At 40.0% G+C, this 22,539-nt stretch overlaps 1 protein-coding gene across 1 annotated transcript in view; it reads right to left on the reverse strand.

Annotated features, from left to right (window-relative positions):
• Positions 1–18,711: 18,711 nt before the first annotated feature.
• Positions 18,712–22,539, reverse strand: part of insc (INSC spindle orientation adaptor protein) — a 63,551-nt gene continuing 59,723 nt past the window's right edge. Inside the window, exons 12-13 of the mRNA XM_085778425.1 lie at positions 20,818–20,894; positions 18,712–19,750 (exon numbers count right to left, since the gene is read on the reverse strand). Coding sequence (XP_085634551.1) covers positions 19,622–19,750; positions 20,818–20,894 — 206 coding nt within the window. The 3' untranslated portion in view covers positions 18,712–19,621. The remainder of the gene's footprint in view (positions 19,751–20,817; positions 20,895–22,539) is intronic.

Below are 22,539 nucleotides of genomic sequence, written 5' to 3' on the forward strand. Positions count from 1 at the left end.
AACCAATTTCATAAACATTGGAGCAGCATGTTTTCAGTCTGTTAAATTATTTAGATGTTGGGCCAATGTTTACCATTTTGCATCATTACAGCAATTGCCTAGAAGTCACGAATGTGGTGATCATCCTGAACTGAATACTTTGCAAGCTTTTAGACGCAAATGAAATTCACTTGCCATCAAAGGGCGTCTCATCATCAAAGACGTTGTGTATTGAAAGAGAGATGAGTGTCTCGATTAAAAATGTAAGGGTCAGGCGGTAGAATAGAGTAGTGGAGTCAGTGTTTGTGTTAGTGCATGTGCTCTCTGCTACAGTCTAACAAGAGCTGGCAAAAAACAAAGAAAGAGAGATGACACAATGTCCCATGCATACATTTATATACGGTTATAAAGCTCTGCAGACAGACTCACTTACATGTTCCTGCTCTCTCTCTCTCTCTCTCTCTCTCTCTCTCTCAGCTCTTCTTTTCTTGCTCATGATTGTTGATGCAAACATTAAAATTTGGGCCTTTGATCCTTGAAAATTAATCATTTATGAAAGAATCAACAAAGTGCTAGTTGTGTTGAAGACAGCACTGGTTAATGTTGCTGGAGTTTCTTTGACTCTTTAACATTATCAAGTGTCCTGAAAGCAATTATAGTGTTCTATCTGTTCAGCAAGGTGTCAATCAAATGTGTCACAGGGGAATGAAACAGGATCGGAGGGTTAGATTTCATTATTATTAATGATTTTTTTTTTGGGGGGGGGGGGGTTGTCCTGTTGTTACTTTTGCTCCTGTGGTTTCTGGACAAGGAAGAATACATGATAATATACAAAGCAGCTTGAGCTGTAGACACAGTCAGTCCATTTTAAATTCTACTGCTACAGTTACTACATTTTTTTTAAATCATGTGTCAGCGTCCTGTCCACAACGCTCCAGTGTTTTTACAGCCCCCAAAAATGAACCTGTTTGAGTTTGAAGGCTCTGTGGGTCCATTGTCGTGTGGACAGGGAAAACCCTCAGAAACAATGATGTGGACTATAGCAGCTGTTGAAATTCTGCATTTTTAATTCTTGCCAAAGCCTAGTTATAACTGACCTCACTTCTGCCCCACAGTAGGTGACAGGACAAAATTGTGAAAATGTATTAATCAGTGTTAAAGAATCTCCTGAAACACTGTATGTTTTAGTTGTGCAGTTGGAACAATCCTACAAATGAATCTGCATCCAGGATTCTTCCACTGAGCCACCTATTGGCACCAGCCACTTCATTCAGACACTTCTAGCACCATAACCTGAAAATAAATACGTCATTGCAAACAAATAATTGTCACATTCATATTTGCACTGCATACATCCATTTGCACGATACTGTATATCTATTTTTATACTTTTTATTTGAGATGTGTGTCTGATATGTTTTATATTGTGTGTATTCATTTATTTTTTTTTTTTTATTTTTTTTTTTTTTTTTATATTTTTTGGCTTTTCATGCCTTTATTAGATAGGACAGTTGAGAGTGTGACAGGAAATGGGAGGCAGAGAGCGGGGGAATGACACGCAGGATAGGGCCGTCCGACGCGGGACTCGAACCGGGGCCGCCTGCAGCGAGGACTACAGCCTCAACACATGGGGCGGGTGCTCTACCAACTGAGCTAAACACCGCCCCGTGTGTATTCATTTATATATATTTTGAATGGCACCATGGATGTGAGAGAAACATAACTTCAATCCTCATGTCTCTGTAAAGTTGACTTTGACTGAGACCTTTAATTTTTAGACAATAGAACAGGATAGTACTGGGTGTCTCATGAGTGTGTGTGTACATACGTCTCAAACTGTCATATATGTATTTTATGTATATTTATTGTCTAAGGCAGCTTTTACCATGCACTCGAGTCCACAACAAATTTCTCCTGGGGGACAATAAAAGTTTATTCTTCTAATAGTAAAAACTGCAGCACAAACCTGTCCCCTCCCCCACTGGCAATGAAAGTAACTGCATAAGTAGAGTTCAACGCTTTGCCCACTGCACACAGCATGGGAACAAATGTCAACTTCTGGGCACTGTGGATAGCTTGACCTACTAGCTGTACATGTAGCACTGTATATTATTGACAAGGCAACTATAGAAAATAAGACACATATGGTGAGCTGATACAAATGTTGAAGTTCGTAAGGGAATTAACTATGTGAATTTATTTCATTTATTTATGAATTTTTTTGTATCAGCAACAAATCTGCTAAGCATCTATATTATTGTAGCCACACAGAGGGGGACTACAACATTACCCATAATAACTAAAATCTATAATAAAGAAGCTTTATTCACTGCTTCCTTTCCTATCACCTTTAGCCGAGGCTACACTGGACCTTACTATACAAAAGGAGACAATATAATGCTTCCCCACTGTCCCAGGCAGCATCTCAAGTGACACACTAACTGTGGTTACATCAGATCCACATAAATGTAGAATGACATTGTCTGAGCTCCAACTCCCTAAAAAATAGATTTCTCCTCTTTCTTACAGTATTTGTCCAGCTTGAAGTCATTGAAGCTTATCCAACAAAATGTTACGTACATGCATGAAATTAAAACAAAAGAAAAATGAATTTCCTATTCACATTAAATGTAAAATAAATGGAACATACCAGGAAACTATATTTAATTACCCTCTTGAACATCAGCTTTACTATCCCTTTATGTTATATTATATTATATTTATGTTATTTCAGCATCTCAAAAATGATGTTAAATGTATCATATGTATTCATTCCCAGGCAGTGTGTCAGATCACTGAATCTTCCATTGGTTGAATTTTTTTTTTTTTTTTAAAGGGAAAAAAAGTGCAGTCAGATTGTTTCAGCACCGTGATCTAAGTTCTTGTGACTTGTGTTGGGAAATGTTCTTGTGACTCCTTTACTACATGCACCGCCTAGTTACAATGTGCAGTGGGTGTGTCCTATAGAGAAACAATCTGTGAGGATGACCTTAATTCCCCAGCACCAAGAGAAGGACGCCTTTTATTTGGAGAATTAGGAGTAAATATTGAATTGTGTTGATTGTCATAATTCATTTTTTATAGAAAGTTCTCAAGAAGTTTTTGAGATGTGTGAACTCTTGTTCAAGGAGAGCGTTCATTCATTAACATCACCAAAGACTCTGCTGAAATAATGTTGATTAAAATGTGCTACTGAAAGAAAAGGTTGCTTGTTGTGCATGTCACTTAGTCAAAGCATGAACTTGTGTTATGCCCAGATACAGATAATGTGTGTGGTTGCGTACATGTCAATGAGATACCAACGCGTTTAGAAATTGTACACGTGGCTAACTGAAGTTTCTGAAAGAGAAAATTCCCTTTTATTACAAGGCAAACAGTTGTTGGTTTCCTTTATCAAACAGCTCTTTGGAGAGAAAGAGAGAGAGAGAGCTATGCAGACATTTAACCTTTTTATATAGTCTTACAATTGGGGCTCTCAAGGCCTTTCATTTGTGAAGTTCCTGTGGAAAAATCAGGGAGCTTGGACTCATTTCATCTACCGGTAAAGTATATTTATATTTCAGCTCCAATCAAGGCTAGCAAATATGCCATCCCTATGTATTTTCCCCTCTGAGCCCTGCCTCCCCACTATAATTTCCACCGACATTTTGTGTGCAAATGCAGTAATAGACACATTTATCACATCAAAAGAGATTCAATTTTCTTTTCAATCATCCACCGGTATGAATAGTGCTACATCCTCTGCGGCCAACAATGAGGGGCCATTACCGTGAGCCAAAGGATGGCTTCGCCTTCTCTATGCATTCAAGGGGAAAGTGTGTCAAACTGTTTGCCGACGCCAACGTTTGTTCTAGGCAAATGGAGACAGCTTTCAGACAGGTTAGTATCCAATTTTATTGTCAGACAAATGTCATTTTTGTTTGGGGTCGTGGTAATCATTGGGCTCAGACACCAGTGTTCCTCGACGGTAAAGCTGGCAGTTAGTCCATTTAATACTCTAACTCTCATGTCAGTAGCAGATTGCCAAGTCCAGACATGACACCCGCTGTCTCTTCATTATGTGAAGAGGGTGACATGCAGGATGCAGGCCTCGGCCCTCGTGGGAGGAGGAGGAGGAGGAGGAGGAGGAGGAAGAGGAGGAGGGAGTGGGGGCTAATTGTCCAGGACATTATTGATCTGTACATGGAGAAAGGAAATACTTTGCAACTACAATTAATTATTCCCTCGCATTGACAGAGCAGAGATGTGATGGGATGTTGTCTGGGAGATTTCCTTTGCAGTGACACATGTCACATCTTGTTGTGCTTTACTGTACATAATATAACTGATGTTTACTGCACCCCCCCCCCCCCCCACCTGCAGAGGGAAATTCACCTTCAGTCACTTTACGACTATATATTTTACTACAGCTGAGAGGGGTTTCTACATAGAATGAATAATACCTCAATTAACATTAGAACAGAACAACATAATCAATTTGAAAGAAGAAAATATGGACAACAGTACAATCAGTATGAATATGTCTTTGCCTGCTCTTTTCTGCAGAATGAGAAGTTTTTACATGAACTATAATTGTGTTTCACATATTTTATATGTGTAATCATTTTGTATACCTCTTGTTTGTTTCTGCCAGTTTAATTCTAACCGGTTGATGCTCATTTTATCTTTAATCTTGCACTTTGATGAGATGAAATCTTTTATATCATCTGTGTTTCTGTGATGTTTTGTATAAACCACATAATACATATTTATTTATACAGCTTTCTTATTGGGCATGTGACTTTTGTGTGTGATGACATGCTATACTTACAGATTTGTCTTGCTTGCTTAGTGATGGGTTTACATCGTTTTTACTGTGTGGGCAGGAAACTTGTGTCTCTCATATAGCAGCCTTGGGCTTGAGTATTCCACTCAGTGTTAACATTATACAGCTGCAATGAGAAGTTGAAGTTGACCATCTCAGATAGTGACCAATAAAACTCTTCGGTTTATTGAAGAGGAAAAACTGATTACTAATAATATGAATCTTGTATCTTTCCTAGTTTGGTTTTCTTCTATATTTTGCTTTCATTTCATCGAGGATACCACTTTGTTCCCCATTGTGAAGTAGAGATAATTATGAAAGACTGGACCACATGTATTTTTTTTCCCCCACAGTGAAAAATGAAGTGTATCTTGTGTTTTTTGAGCTTTCACACACAGAACATCCAAAACGCTTCCAGAGCTTCACTCCTGTTAGAGTCATTTTTATCAAATAAAGCATCTTAAAAGATCCAACTCCTGCCAGTGTCGGCACCAACACACTCTTTTTTGCACAAAATCTCCTCCGCTGTGTTTTCTGTCATCCCCTGCCACAGCTTATACACGGTCCCTTGTTGCCAAACCACCAGAGCCACGGCTGATGAGGTCATCCGTGTATAGCCAGCACCGGACGGGCCCCGAAAGCTCTGTTTAATCTGATATCATTGGCAAAGAGACCCTCAGTGTCTCTCACCACCACACCATTTCAGGGTGCTCACCATCCAACAATGCTGTCTTGTCTCGGCCTGCATGGATTCTGTGAGGTGGCTCACAAATCTGCATCCTTCTCAGTTTATACCTTTGAAGTCTGTGTAGAGCTTCTGCTTATGATGCTTTTTTCTTGTCTTTTCTTTCTTTTTTTTTGTGAGGTGCAGCGTTGGTAGGTTGGGACAGCATTTATGGAGCATGGCGGTGTGGCAGTAATGCTGAAATGATTTAGAAAAAAAGGAATGAACCACGAAACCACGTCAGCACAAGAGGCAGAGGTAGCCCATTTACTTTTATGTGAAGCGGAGTGTGTTCTAGTTGTGGTCTGGCCTCCTGAATTACGTTGGAAGTGGAGGAAATGAACAATCATCCTCTGGATTTAGACTCGACAAACTGAGAAAGAAAAAAATATTTCTTATTAATGACGCATTGAAAATGATAAATAATGCCGTGTAAAGATGCTAAGCAGGCTCTGGTTTGCTGGCTAATTTATTTCACAGACTGGAGTGAGCGAGCGGCAGCTGTGGATGATATTTAAAATACAGTATCAGCTCATATCCAGCCACATACATTCACCGTCTGTCTTTCTACATTAAATATGTATTGCATAGGCTCAGGCCTCTGACCTTGGCTGGGGAGAGAGCTCGCATCATTTCATCTTGAAATAAAAAGAGAGACTGCCAGCAATTATAGCATATTAATTAAATATTCACTTTCATCTGCTACAAAATCACACAGATCTGCCCTCGATGCTGCTGTTGGGTCTCTTTTGATAGAAGGGGGAAAGTGCTGTACTGTATCTGAACAACATCTGTCAAGTGCCCTGTCTAGTTAATATCTCCTTGTCCTCACCTGTTTTGGTTAAAAGCGCAGCTCTCGTTAAATCTTTAAAAGGTGAGATGCCTGCAGAAAGTGGAAATGTGGAGTCACTGTCAGCACGCCGAGGCTCAGTTCATTTGAAATACGTGAAAAAGCAACATCTGTGAGGAAACACACACACACACACACACACACACACACACACACATACAGCCATTCTCCTCCCTTCCTAATGAAAGACTCTTCAATCCGTCTACAAGTGTCTCTGATAGAGAAGGCCGTGCTGTGTTCAGTGGCCGTTGTAATTTCCCCTGTCAGGGTGTGTGAGGAGGGGATGAGGAGGAGGAGCACGCAGAGGCATTTGACAAACACTCAGCCCCCTCTATCCCTTATACCCCCCCCTCCACACCCCCTCCTCCCTGTGTCGGGGAGCGATTTACACAGAGATGGTAATGTCGCTGCCATGTTAGATCGGAGGGCAGCGGGGTAGAACAGCCCAGCGCCTCCACCGCTCTGTGTCCAGCAACTCAGGTCAAGAGCAGAAACTGTTTAGACAAAGTAAGTTTACTGGCATGAACGGGTTTAAGTCTGAATGTACAAAACAGAAAAATTAAATAAATCTCCATCATGGATGTGAAGTTAATTCTGCCATGTAAAACATGTTGACCACAGTAGGAGCTCAAAGCACAACTACAATAATGAAGCTGTCAAAAGTCTTCTGTCTTACTAAATCACAGGTTAACTAGATTATTTCTTAATTTTAAGTCTTTACTTTTATCTTTTATTTATTTAACCACAGTAGGTTAACTGAGAACCAGTTCTCATTTGAAATGATGACCTGGCCCAGGGGGCAGAGAAAACGTAAAACATATGAGGTACATTTATATACACAAATTCATATCAAAATGTAAAATTATAATATGTACAGTATTGTAGTATACTGTATATAGCAATTCTGGCATTGAAGGGCAACTATAGCGTGGTTTACAAAAACAACATCCTGAATAAAAAAAAATCAAAACATTATCTCTTAACATCAAATGTATTATTCAAACTGTCCTAGAGCAAACTCTGTTTTTATTTTGGTTTGTTTTAATAGTCTGTTCAATTATGTATTTACTCCCTACCAACTGCCCTGTCCCTTCTGCTAATGTTCTACTCATTTGTAAGAGCAAACATGTTTTAGACAGACACAACTGAACTACTGTGTTTTTATCTGCAGACTGAGGAAGTATTCTGTATCCACAAAGCTGCAAAACATTCATAGTGAATGTATCTGCAAAACATTCATAGTGAATGTGTCTGCAAAACATTCCTCCACAACACTTTTCACCTGTTTATAATCCTTCAGTGCTCGTGGAACTTCAGGCTTGATTTGGATTCTTTGTTGTGGCACTTGTCCTACAGAAACAAGTCTGTTTGATCAGTCACTCATTACAACAGCAGCCGTCGCCTCACAAACAGTAGATCTATGTTTTTTAGTGTGTGTTCTTCAAGTGGAAATAGCTGCGCACGCACACACACACACACACACACACACACACACACACACACACACACACACACACACACACACACACGCACACACAGTTGTGCATGTTCAAACACCCAGTCAGAGTGAACAAAAACAATCAGCTATCAGTCTTAATGTTTAACCAGGAGTGTCACCTTAGGACACGTTACACTCCAGGCTTCACTTCTCTGTTTACTTTGTTTTACAGTATCCAAACACATCAATAAACACATTTTAAAAAACTGATTCTAAAAGTATTACAATTAATATTTTGTGAGTTGGTTACCATTTACTGAAAAGAATGAAAATGATGAAGATTTTGGTAACACTTTACAATAAGGGTCCTTTAATTAACGTTAGTTAGTACATTATTAAGCATTAATTAACGGTTTACAGATATATTAACAATTATGTATTACTTAGGATTAGGAAACACATGAATTAATGTAGCCTATTAGTAAGCAGTTATTAAGTAATAATAAAAGTTGAATAATGTAATTAGTTATCATTATGTATGCATTACTCAGTATTAATTAACACATTAGTTTATATATCAATGCTTAATAATGTACTAACTAAGGTTAATTAAGGGACCCTTATTGTAAAGTGTTACCCAGATTTGGAATAGAAAACAAGTCTCTGTAATACATATAAACCATATGCGCTTTTTCCCCCAGGCCTTTCATCACATCAAGTGAAGGTTTGAAAAGAAAGGCAAAAAAGAAAAAAAACCCATCACACATGCCACTCAAATCTAAATACTTTGGAGACCAGAGGCGTCTGCTGTCCACTCAAAACAGTGTCAAACATATTCAGGCTTGTTAGACACAGAAAACCTAAAGGCTGCAGATTCCCCGGTCTGCACACGATACACGCCGTCATAACTGTGGACACAGACGGTTAACACACACAGTCCAGTGGTTTGCTACTGTCTGCAGCTACGGGCAGCCATACAGAAAAAACAAATACAATTCTGCTGCCTGGTCGTCTGCAGGAGAAACGATCTTTCCACAAATCCTCAGAGACAGAAAGGAAAGAAGAGTCTGGGAGTGTGTGCGTGTATGAGGAAGGGGGGGGGGGGTCGGGGGTGGACTGGAGGGTCTAAATGAAGAAGGCGTGCTGCGGTTGGCTGTTAATGACGAGGGGGTCTCAGAGGGAAGTGTGTGTGTGTGTGTGTGTGTGTGTGTGTGTGTGTGTGTGTGTGTGTGTGTGTGTGTGTGTGTGTGTGTGTGTGTGTGTGTGTTATTGTGGTCTTACATGTCTGTCCAACAGTGGACCTCCCCACTGATACATGCACCCAGGGACTGAACATGTGGGTGTGCAGCGTCGGGCCAACCAAGGCCCAGGCCAGAGTCAGCAAGGAACCATAGTGCAGCAGGAGCAGCTCTCATAACAAACTCACATCCTAACTTCCAACACTCCTCTACTGGAGCTGTTTGGTGAGGGGGTTGAACCTCATCTCCCAGAGCCTTTGAATGTTTATTTGGGGTGTTTTAAATTTACTGCAGATCCCAAGGCTTGAAGTCAAGAGCTGAAAAGTCTCCTTGTCCCCTCTTTGTACAAAGACACAACTCTTTCCGTCGGACATTGAACTTCAAAAGTCAATTCCTCTAACTCCTCTAGAGCTTTGGCCAGCAAGACTTTCTCTCCTGTCTTTTATATGTGAGCTGAGCTCATCAGCCTCACAACCTGTAAACCTCTGGATGGACCTGTTGCTCCCCTGGGACCTACAAAAGGTCATGACAACACAAACAATGTAAATAGTGTAAAATTTCCCCTTAACTAAACAGGAGGACTGCTCCAAACTTGTGAAGTTAAAGCAACCCCCAAAGTGAAGAAGTGAAGGCTCCAAGTGATACAGCTCAGATTGTGACTGGTGGTGAATACAATACATTGTCCAATTAGATTCCAATGGTTAGTAAAACTACATTACAAGAGGATAGCTCTTAATCATTAATCATATAAACAGGTGACGTGCACCAGGAGATACAAACTCTTTCTCCCATCAAGTTATTCTCTATCAATGGGCTCTATGAACAGCTCCACTACTTCCTTAACTTAAGACAGCTCCTTTATTTCCTGTCTTACATGATTGGACAAACTGATTAATCCAGGTGTGTCTGAGTAGTCACAATGGTCAGACACACCTGGATTAATCAGTTTGTCCAGCAGGGAGCAGGTCAGCTCACAAGAGGGAAAGTTAATACTTAGTAATGATTTTTTTCCAATGAGGCATCAATATAAACTCATAAAATGGGCTCTTGTCTTAATATTGAGATAAAGAAAAAAACATTTTAACTGTGTTTGTAGTGTTATTTAGCAACCTTAGAAATGTATGGATCCCTCCAGGATACGCTGCCAGATCAGGGGTAAAAAACAAAAGAAAAGGTTGTTATTTGGACAATGTAATATTCAAAAGTTTGTATCAAACTGGAAGGCATGTTAATATTGATTACAAAAACATATTATTCGGCAAAATGATACTGTTATACGGTTGCAAAGTACATAACTTCTGTAGTGCTCAGGACAGTGCAATCTTGAAAAATTAATTTTACGCACTGATGTAAAAGGACATTTAACAAACAAAATATAGACATGGCTGGACTGATATTAGCTAGTTGTAACATACTTGCTGATGATACTGTTTTGCATTGACGTTCAGGTTGCAGTTGCACTTATAGTGGAAAGGAGAAGGCAATGCCCTCCAATTTTTGACAAAAGAAAGTGTTTGTTATGCCAACAAAATGATTGTTTTGTAGATGCCTTATTAGTTACTGCACTGTTTCTTTTGTTTTTCATAACTTTTTGGGGCAGTCACTATACTACACAAAGCTGAACTGGTACAGTAAAACTGAATTAAATAAGATGATGAAAATGACCAGGAAAAACAACAATCCATAATTTTCCCAAATAATTTAAATATTACAATGTTTATCATTTTGACTCTCTTCATACCATAATAGGGCAACATATCCTGGGAGATACAATTCACAAAATCCAAAATATACCAAATAAATGGGAAAAGAGACAAGCAGTGACATTGAATTACTTTTCACAATTAATTTTTCAATCCTGCCTGTTGTAGCTACATTGCTAATGACAGCATTACATTTCATTGCTCACCAGTTCAGAAATAATATGAGTTCAGCATCAAACTTCATTCTTATATCCACCAACATCCATGGACGTCGGAACACACACACACACACACACACACACACACACACAGTGTGCCATCTCTCTTTTATGCACGCACGCAGCCATTGAGCAACACTGGAACAACTGAAGCTACTAGACCACACAGCCAGATGCAGCATAAATTCAGACAGGACAAAACCCCACGCAGCTTTAAGTGTTATAAACAATGCCACGGCGGGCAAAATGCATTAAAAGAGGCTTAACGTTACCTTTAGAAGAGTTGTATGCAGCGGTGTGGCCACTAAACCTAAGTTCAAAGAACAGCGTCTTTCCACTGGGTTGGACATTTTCGGGTCCAGTCTCTCTCAAAGTCCAGCTGAAGCACCTGGACTTTTCTTTATGAAGCAATGCACATTTGTGGTCCGAAAACACCCAAAACAGATCTTTTCTGAAAAGATGATGTCATATCTCGACCACTCTACCTGTACCGAGACACACCGCTGTGCAGCCTACAGCTTCAGTCTATGGACGTAACTTCATTTAACAACAGCGTCTAACTAACTCGGTCCCTCGGACACTGCAGCTGAATCTCGCCCGTTAAATCATTATCGATCATAACATTTGCACTGACACGACTCCCAGTCAACATTTAATCTACTTGTAATGTCTGGAGTTTGAATACTGCGGGGAAGCTTTCTGTCTTCTTCTCAGTTGTTGGTGTTTCTGTGTGACAGCGCCACACACGCTCCACACAGGCCTGGAGGATGTAGCTACTACAGCGTTTTCTACTGAAATGGTGGGAGTGAAGCGCTACAGCGCAACGGTGACAGAGACCCAGGTCCGACAGCGCAGCAAGGACAGTACGTGAGGAAGATGAAGATGAACTAATGAACGATGAGCTTGGTCGCTAATGTGTAAAAATAGACTGAGGGATTTAGAAATAAAGGCCGTCGGTCGTAGCCTACGTGACGTCACACTGAGCTGTCAGATGCCAGACTGCTGTTTGGAGCCAGGCTGCTGCATATCACATCAAAATCATAGATCTGCATTATATGAGATAAGTGTAAGTCAGACAAATTGAGTTTAAATTCAGATTATTATTATTATTTATTTATTTTTAAGCATAATGCTGTGGGTATACTGCGGCTGATGGAGTGCGGGAGGGGGGTGGGGCACCCCCTAGTTCCGGACGTCTGTCTCCAACAAAGGAAACTCTTTTTTTTTAATCACATCTTTATTTACACTGAGTTAGCACACTAACCAGCCAGCCCTGGTACTGTAGGCTACAGTATGTAGTATGTAGGTATTGTAGTGTATTATCCACCTGAACTTTTTGCTTTAACATCATGCATTATGTTCTTCTGTTCTTCTTGGAGCTGAAGGAAAGTGTTCAGTAACAGTAATAGATGAGACATGAGTGACCCTTGTGAGATGCACCCTAGGTGAATGTGTTTTTGTTGTTCAGGGCCTTAAGCTGATGTTTAGCCTCGTCCAAAGCATGAACTCAAGGTCGTAAAATTATATATAGGCTAGATCCTGTCTTGTGTTTATGAACACAATACATGAACTGTGTATGTTAGACAGATACAGCTATTGTTTGGATTTACAGAATGCTTCCATTAATGTCGAACAGTTAATGCCTAATATGGAAAGCTATATCCTTATGTTGGGAGAAGGTGGAGTTTTGGAGTTAGAAAGCATAAAGATTGTGGTTTTGAGCCATAGAGAGAGATCTCACATTGGCACCATGAGATGCTCCAAGATTCGACATTTTTTGTACACTGTTCTTCTTCTTGTTAATAAACAACTTTTTTGAATGCAAGTGAAGACGTGTCGGCGGTGAGCCCTTCTTTTCATCAACACATCAATATACCACAGTATCATGTGTATCAGTCCGTCTCGTCACTGATGCAGCTCCTGTCTCCAGGACTTAATAAACCCCCCTTTGAAACTAACAAGACCGTGGGTTCTCATATTTTAATCACCACATTTCGTTAATTCATTCCTTTTTTCCACAAGCATGCTGCTCACTGTCCAATGAGCTACTGTACACCACACTCAAGAATTATTTCAGAGCAAGAAAAAGATTGAACATGTTCATTTTCTTTCACTGAAAATTAATCACCTTTGTCTATCTTTTACTTTAGAGCATGAAAAATAATTTGCAGCCCTGAATATGCTGAACATTTGATCAAGGCTGCGTGTCTTGAGACAAAAAAGAAGCAGTTTGAGCCTTGGCGCCATGCTTTTATTTGAGTCATTCTGACCCCCACAGAGCGACCTCCCGTCGTCCTGCCTGCCACGAACAAATTAAGGTGCACTCAGGCAACAATTGAACAAATTCATGGCAGTCCACCAGGAATTCTTTTGAACACAAAGGGGAAAACAACGTTTTGTTTTACCTTGAAGGAGTGTGAAAATAAAGTTGACAGTTCACTATGTTGTGTCTGACTTGCTTTAATGTCAGCACAGATTAACATGCAGATGCATTTCTCTGAAGAGTTTGTGCTTCTTGTCAGTGTTTTATTTTGCTGTTTTGTGGACAGTTTCTTTTCTTTCTTTTTTTTTCAAAATATGGAGTATTACAAGAATGCCAGAAAAATGAAATGTTGCTTTTGGGGTTAGGGGTCAAAAGACTAACGATAATTTGCAGGAGTGGACTGGCCTGGCATACCAGGCACTGGGCTGATATTTTTTCCAACACAGAACTGGACGGCTAGTTATGTGGTTGATTGGCCAGTTGGCATAGCCCATCAACACACCCCATAGTTAATCATCATTCAGATGGGCTGGGGTACTACATTTGGGGATTAGAGACTTTTTGCTGCACTAAATATTTTCCTTTTCCCTGAGTCACAAACGCAGAGAAGGTGTATAGGAGTGAAGTAGCAGGCAGAGGACCAAACTACTGTGAGGCTTAAAGAGCAACTACTGTATGTAAGTCCGGTCGCTTTTCCGCTGTTCTGCTAACCCTCCTCCTGGCCATGTGCATTTGTTTACAACGGAGCCAGTGAGAAATCAATCAATAAAGCGGAACATAATGTAATACGATGTTAGGATGTGTAGATTTGTGTAGTGCACTCTGTCAAAAACAAAGATGCAATGGTTGTTTTTCAGCCAAGAGATGCAATACTCATTACAAGTTAAGCCATGTATTAAACCATCACAATTACTCCAAAGCTGTTTAATTAAGGTAAACATGTAGCATAGTTAAGCTACAAATCCTGCATAGTTCCTCTTTAAAGGGGATTTGAATTAATTAAAACATGGAAACAAATTGTTTTGCATTCTTAATTGTACATGCAATATATGTTGTATACAGACAAGAAAACAGTTTTGTCTTCTCTGTAGGTAAAACACATCATGTTCTGTGTACAGAGCGAGTACGTCGCAGTCCACATGGAATTCAAAACAGCAAATAGTAAAAAAAAAAAATACAGAAAGAGATTTGTGGAGCTGAGGTTTAATCACTGTTGTGTTATCGCATAACGGCTTGTATCTAACGGACATGTTCGTAACAGCTTAAACCTGCAAATATTTGGACATGGTTACCAATAAGTGTTGATGTAGTGACTTTATAACCAGCAGGAACAGTGTAGAAACCTACAACTACAATATTTGCTATTTATTCATCTGCAGTATAAAGTGAACACAGAGTTAAACCATGAAAGGGGATTATTACAGTACATTGGCTAAGACCTTGTGATGTGCTAATGCAGGACAGCTACAGGGTAAATCCATATGACCACAGTACACAGACCCCTGAACATTTCTGGCGTTAGGCTTTTACCCTCCACTGATTTTGGCCAAATGTTGTGACCACACAGGACTGATATTAATTTATACTCAATGTTGTGGTTGTGTTTCAGCAATTAAAACCCCACTGGACCCTCTAATAGGAGTCAGCTGGGGACTGGACCAGAGATATCAGTAAATTGGAATATTAATTGGCTGTATTAATTGGCTGTCCAACAGGTGATGGCACTTAAGATGCAATTAGTCTTTATGCAAGCTGTGAGGTCCACATGTGCTGCAGCATGATGCTAATGGGTTGGTGTATCTTTGCGTTGAGCTGATTGAACTGAGTGCAATTAAATGTACCAAACTAACAACCAAATGAAGACAAAAACATCTGTACAATGTGCTTTTCAACACACCTTAGTGTGTAACTGTTTCTGTTTGGGGCTTCCTGAAAATAACCTTCCCTTCCCGTTGATGGCGTCCTTGAGTCTGCGATCATCTGCATATGAAGTGCAGTTCTTCAGTGGACTGACGGTGGAGATGGGGGGTTTGCAGTTCTTTGTGTATGAAGTCTTAAATCACTTTTAATCTCTTATCCAAAGGAATCTGACTTTTAAGTTTGTCCAAATCATTGCACACTAATTTGTTGAATCTTTTCATAAAGTAAAATCCAGTGTATCAAGTTCTAAAAGCAGTTTTCAAAAGGAAAGGACATTTCAATAATATTTGGCCCTCGGAATTTAAAAGAGCGTTGAGAGAGAAACTTTTCTGCATCAGAGGAAAAAGATGTGACACATAAAATATTTAAGTCTCAGGAGAATCACAGAGAAGTGTCTTCTCGCATTAGACTAGGAGTCCTCAGATCCTTTTCTTTCACAAAATGTCAGTGATTTATTTTTTGCGACAGCACAGAGGATGTGAAAATGACTCTGCACCACAGCTATTTGTAAGCTTTGCTATTTCTACATACTGTATGTAGCCTACCCAATGTTAGCATTTAAAGCTAGTCACTTATCGGTCCAGAAGAAATTAAACTCCCTTCTCTCAGCAACAGCTGTCTTCAGTGGTGGAACACTGGAAAGCAACATCAATGTGGACACCATTGTTGTCTTCTACTGAAGTTAAAGGTGTTCAGAAAAGAAAATTGAATTTGAGCCCACTGTGGGTCTTAACATTAGCGTAATAACTCATCTATCAGACGATGCAGCCCAAACTTTGAATATCCCGCCCGCTCAATAACGACCAATCAAATTTGTTTTCCTTACTCGGGTAAACTCGTGCGGCAACTCATGAAAAGTCGTGGAAGGAGGCGCAACAAACAGGACAAACGGTCATTATTGAACACCTTTAACATGCTAACTAGCTGGTCCCAGGCTTCTCCGGCCCCTCTCGTTACTTTTGATGCTCATAATGAAAATGAACTGGCTGAAACTCGAGTAACAGTCAAGTAACAAATACTGCTATGCACTGCTGACAGAAATCAGCACAGAAAACACAGAACACAGAGGATATCTTCTTTAAGGAGTAATGAATTGTATTTACAATGTACATTTCCCATAATAAAGTGCTGATATTGTGAAAGTGACCTTTTGAATCTTTCCATGTAACTTGGGTGGTTGGTGGGTTTTTCATCACTTAATCACTACCTTGAAACTTTGTTCACATTGGCAGCGGATGAAAACAATGAGGATGGCAACAACACATGTGCAGAAGCAAGAGTGAAAGTTCAAGAGCTTAGAAACTGAGAAAAGCTGAAAAACCCAGTAGCTACAATACTCAGTCTCATGGTCATGGTCGCACCAAAACAATATCAAAGAAACCTGTGTTTTAAGGCCGTCTGTTTAGTTCTCCTCTGTGTCTATACATATTTCATTGGGTCTCAACAAAGTGAGGCAGGAGCATATTCTATCACAAAGGCCTCTGAACACGGTCCCACGTGTATGCTGGACAACACACACGCACACACACAAAGCAGCTCAATTGTCTCAACACTGGGCAAGGGTATAACAAGTCCAGGCTCAGAATAAGTGCCCTTAGGTGAAAAAGAAGCTACAGAGAGAGCAAGAAGGCCCTCAATTGTCTCTCCAAGGAGAGGAAGGCTTATGGAGAAAAAAACCTGAGAGTGTTTTCATCAAAAAGATGACAATACAAAGGACAAGTTTTACAGATAAGCCCTCACATATTTCTTTGCTATCACTAGCTGCTTCGAATCCCAATCACTTGTGAGTTAAAACTTGGGCTTGCACTTGGGATTGTGAATCTTTTTCAAAGCTATTGTGAATGAATGAATGAGTGAATTCTCACTTTGAAAAGCTGATGACAAGTTTTTGTAATGTGCACAGCCACATTCTGCGCTGGTATTCCTCCCAGTGAGACTCAATGTTCGTGAAAAGTTGGAGGCTTAAATAGAAAATGCCCCATACTCTCATACTGCCCACTTCTTACAGGAGGCAGAGGACCAACAGGTAGACCTTTGGGCCCACCCTCTCTTATCCTCTCTCTTTTTCTGCTAGACTTATTCAAAGGCTCTCCCCATCCCTGGACCTGCATGTGTGACAAGATGATGTGTCGGTGAGTCTCTTTCCTCAGAGGCAGCCTGAGGTCAGCGCGCCCCTCTGGGGGACTTTAGCTGCATGGACCCTGACCCTGTTATGCTGATGTACCTGAAATGGAGCACTGTTCCATGTGAGCCCAGTAAAGATGAACATAAGCTAAGCTGCAGTGGTGCTAAACCATGTGCACTGAAAAAGTGCAGCCGTTAAATACTTAATTTATTACACATACCCCATGCATACATCCATGAAGGCTTTTTTTTTGGGAGGGGTGGGTTCTTATTCACCTATGATGAGTTAAGAATAACTGATGTGCATGTTTTTGCACTATGCAAACGCTTCAAACCCAGAGGCATGAGGTGACATTGCTTACCACTTTATTACCGTGCCCAACTTGTGATCATTTTTGACCCATACTGTATCAAGAACAAGTTGTTGTATGCAAAATATTAACACGATGTAAGGATATAGTTTGGAGCTGTGTGTTACTGAGGGTAATGTCTGGCTCCTCAGCAGCTCAGTGTTTCAGTGTTCAGCAGCTAGTTGCTGGCCTGCTGAGAACAGAAAAAGAGCAAAACCAAAATATGAAATGATTAGCCAGGTCCTTGATAAACTATGACCTGAAATTACTGTTAATCTCTGTAAAGATTTGCAGATTCACAGGATCATTTCTGTATGTTTATCACTACAAACGACCCCAAGCAAACCACCTGACATTTTTCCCATTTCACAAAATATTGATTATAGCTATCTCAAGGAAGTTGCGAGTCCAGTTGCTTTCGAAAGCAACTGGACTTGGTTATTTGTCTAGAAAGATGTTTCACCTCTCATCCAAGAGGCTTCATCAGTTCATGTATGCATCTGACCAGGCTAGGACTGTCCTAGCCTGGTCAGATGAAATTTCCTTGAGATAACTATGACCATGGACAAATGAGAATATTCACAGGCTTATTGATTATAGCTGCATAATCATTTTTCATTAAGTGTGTGAATGAAATCTCAAAAGAAATGTACCAGTCCCCTTCAATATTCAAATGATTTCAAGTAATTTTTAGCTAAAATTGCAAATGTCATAACATTATGAAAGAGAAGAGATGAAGAGTTGATTGTAACAAGACACATTCGAGAGACTTGGAGCACAGGACGGACTTGCAGTGTGGACCTCAGTGGAGACGCGCTACTGGTGCTGTCAGAAGATGTTCTGGTTTAGTCTGATTCATGTTTCTTGTTGGTGTAGTGAACAGCTGAGTCTGGGGAGGGTGGGGCTAGAGAATGGTTACAAGGTAAAGTCTGAGGTTTTCTTCTCTTCTTCCTCTGCACTTTAATTTGGTGTCACCATGTTCTATCATGTTTGGTACTTCTTTATTTCATGTAAGATGTAAGTATACAGCTGCATGGACCATCAATGAGATCATGTAAACCTCAACAACACATGTGGCAGTACTTAACCGGAGTGAAACATTAAATAGATGATTGCCCCTATTCCATGCATGGCATACAATAACTGTAATTCTCTTTAAATAAAAAGCTTATTTTATATTTAAAGTCAAGACCATAAAAAAACAATTCCAGTAGCAAATATATGTTATATATGAGATTAATGGCAAATTAAGTTTAACATGCCATACACTGCTCTTTCAGAAACAATATATTGTACACCAGGACAAATACACGCCTCAATTAAAAAAATTAAATATTAATAGTGCCCTGTACACATAGATCAGACATCCTGTTCCTAACTGTAATAATTTAGTTATACATGGTTATCCAAATAAAGTGTCTACTGATTGAAAACATTTCTAAAAAGGCAAGATTTTAAATAATCAAGCAAACTAAACATAGAGCGGAGGACAGATTTAGCAATCCTTCACAGATAAATGCTTCAGATGTTCATTTTCATCAGAGGCATTTTTCTGTAATACCTCTCCAGACGAGAGCACAAATCTGCACAGTGGTAGCATACAACCCAGACCAGGTTATTCTTTCTTTTTTGAAAAGTAGCTCCTACTCGTATAAAATAATTACTGATGTAAAAGAGTCTGTTGAATAAAATGAATTAATGACATATTGTCTAACACCTTTTCTGCATACATTCATTGCATTTTTGTGATCGATAAACTACACTCATTTGCACATTTGCATATAATTCTATATACATACATGTAAATGTAAATGTCTTCTGTACCTGTTCAAACTATACAGTCACACTTCCTTTAGATTCCAAACATAAAGTGTCCATTCAAAGCTTCAGTCAGGATGATTAGGAGTGAAGCTCTTTGGTCTCCCCTGCGTCATCACACAGCAACAGTACATGTACATGATCATGTAGATGAGTTCAGCTCGGCGCTCTCAGTGCTCAGTGCGCAGGCCGTCACACAAAGCTCTCTTCCATGTTGGAACACAGCAGGAAGGAGTCAACCAGACGCGGTTTGATGAGCTGCTGGTGGTCGGCTGCCTCGATGCTGTCTGGACACCCTGCTGCAAGCCTCCTCAAGGCAGCCTGGAGACACACACACGCAGGTCAGTACACATGTGTACAAAGACACCAAACATACAGACATGTGCATTTTCACAAGCAAAACTTCCTTCTGCAAGTGCTGTAAGCAAACATGCACGTTTCATTCAGAAAAATACATATGAAATCATAATTATAACTGCAAGTGAAATATGAATAACTACAGAAAACCCTTTAGGAGCAAAGGACAAACTGGTGAAACTGTGCTACCTGATTGAACTATATAAACTAAAACCAGTACAAAACAACAACAAAAATCTCTCTAGGAGTACCACAGGATAATTTTTTTCCCCTCACATCTGCCATGCTAACAAGAAAGCATCGGTCGACTCGTATGTGTGACGTCTCCAACCCATTCAGCCAGGAGAGCCCCCAACATTTACATTTAAGATTACAAATGATCTGTGAGAGCTCAGCGTTCTTTGAAGATAAAAATTCAACACCTACAAATGCACTACTTAACCCTTGGCTAAAAGGATAAAATAGAATCACGTTAATTTGAATAGACTGACAAGTGTGGTTACAGCGAAGAAGAAGGCATTTCTCAGCACAGCCAGGCAGCCCAATTAAGCTCCTGACCATTATGCGCTTCAAATCCCCTCATTGGCCCTAAGATCTGGTTTTAATCATTATCATCAGATCGAGAGAATGATAAAGTACAAGCAGGGATATTATTCATGATATGTACATATTTAAACATACAACATTAGAGATGATGTGAACCGGTCAGCTATCTCAACATGCCCTAACGATACTGTGGTTGTGATATGTATTTTCGATGTTCAAATGTTGCCCTGTGGATGTAATTAAATTGGACGGTAATTTGCTGCACTGGTTTTACACATGCAGACCTGTGGTATAATGCCCTTGGTTTGTTCTATTGAAGTCCTATATATCATGTGGAGCTGAGAGTGCATAATATTTTAGGGGTGTGACTGAAATAGACAGTTTGCATGTTTAAATTTCATATTTCTATTCAGGACATTGAGTCATTTACACATATCTCAGGCTCTGCGCACACACCAGCATATAGACATACACTTTACACCCACCAGGCAAGCGACCAGCACTGAGTCGCTGTTATTTCTCTCAGTAGGGGACCGGCACAGCTCAATAAGACGAGGAACAGCTAAGACAAGAGAGAGAAAAAAAATGTTACAAGCTTGTCCCATTCATAGATATTGATATCAAACAGACATGCAAAGCACATGTACTGTACTGTGTACGGCAAGAATCCAAAGTAAAAGTACTTCTTACAATCTATTTTATTAACTTTATTTGCAAATATCAGGGTCCTTTAAATGAAATCAAACCAAGGAAGCATCACGTTAAGAGAAGGGACACTTTTCTATGTTTGGCTTTTTACAATTTCTAATATGCAAATATATGAGAAAGATCAAATTATGAGGTTTAATCATAGACTGTAAAAAATATGGACGTAGCATCCATGACGTCACCCATTGGTTTTGGGGAGTCGTTTTTGTGACTCAAATATGGCGGCCTGAACAGCGCCATGTTGGATTGGCCGGCCGAGAACCCGCCCACTGGCCTCGAAGCAGCTGTCCACGGAGCTGCTCGGACCTGTCACTCAACGTTTCCGCGCCCTAATTGGCCAGAGTTTTAACCTAATAACAGTAAAACGGTAGAGTTAAAAAAAAATTCACCCCCCTCAGAATGTGTGCGGGGGTAGAAACTATCGGTTGAGACCAAAAACGTTCTGACACCAGGCTTTTAACATGTTTATTGAGGATGTAAAGTCGGCAATTTTAACATGGGGGTCTATGGAGAATGCTGCTTTCTGACACCAGCCCCCAGAGGCAGCCGAGGGGATTGCAGTTTTTTGAACGCGGAAGTGAGCTTCACTTCTCAGACCGACAACTGCCCCCTTGGGTTTAATTAAGTATTTATCAAGGGCTGCTTCCCATGTGACAAGGACGTATATATGGACATACAATTTCTAAAATGCAAATATATGAGAAAGATCAAATTATGAGGTTTAATTAAGTATTTATCAAGGGCTGCTTCCCATGTGACAAGGAGGTACATATGGACATACAGTACATACTGTACAGTTATACAATCAGAGGTGGCAAAAGTACTCATATTCTGTACTTAAGTAGAAGTACAGATACATGTGTAAAAAAAATACTCTGGTAAAAGTAGAAGTACTGATTCAACTCCTTTACTCAAGTAAAAGTAAGAAAGTACAGGCTCTGAAATGTACTTTCAAAGTAAAAGTAAAAAGTAAAAATTAATTTTTGCCGTTAATGAAACCTACATAATTTGATAATTTTGTTAAACAAAAAAAGTTCAGACAGAATAATCAAGATTGAACTGACCAGAGACAGTGTTTCCCAACGATTGAGCCACCACAGACTCTCACAAAATAATAATAAGAAGAAAAATTTTTAAACAGCGTTTCATCACCTCCCATCTCTGCCAGTCAGTCCACCTGCCGTCTCTCTTGCGTGCGGTCGCACCGCACGTACACGCGCACACACGCGCGCGCGTACGTACACACAGAAACGGGCACATAGACAGGTTGCGCTTTGCCGCTCGTAAACGGTAAATGCGCGATATCGCGCTGATTGTACAGTGCCACCTCTGTATACAATAGATTTTTCAGTTATCAGATACAGAATTCTGGCTTGGGAAATCACCATCTGAGACGTCTTTGGTCCTTGGAGTAAATAAATATTTAAACCTCAAGAAGATACACCAAGGAATCATTTCTGGTTGGTCATTTGTTGATTTAACTGTTCTGATTACAAGTG

The sequence above is a fragment of the Trachurus japonicus genome, chromosome 6 (assembly GCF_045865225.1).
Source record: "Trachurus japonicus isolate A0001 chromosome 6, Traja_1.0".
Lineage (NCBI taxonomy): Eukaryota > Metazoa > Chordata > Actinopteri > Carangiformes > Carangidae > Trachurus > Trachurus japonicus.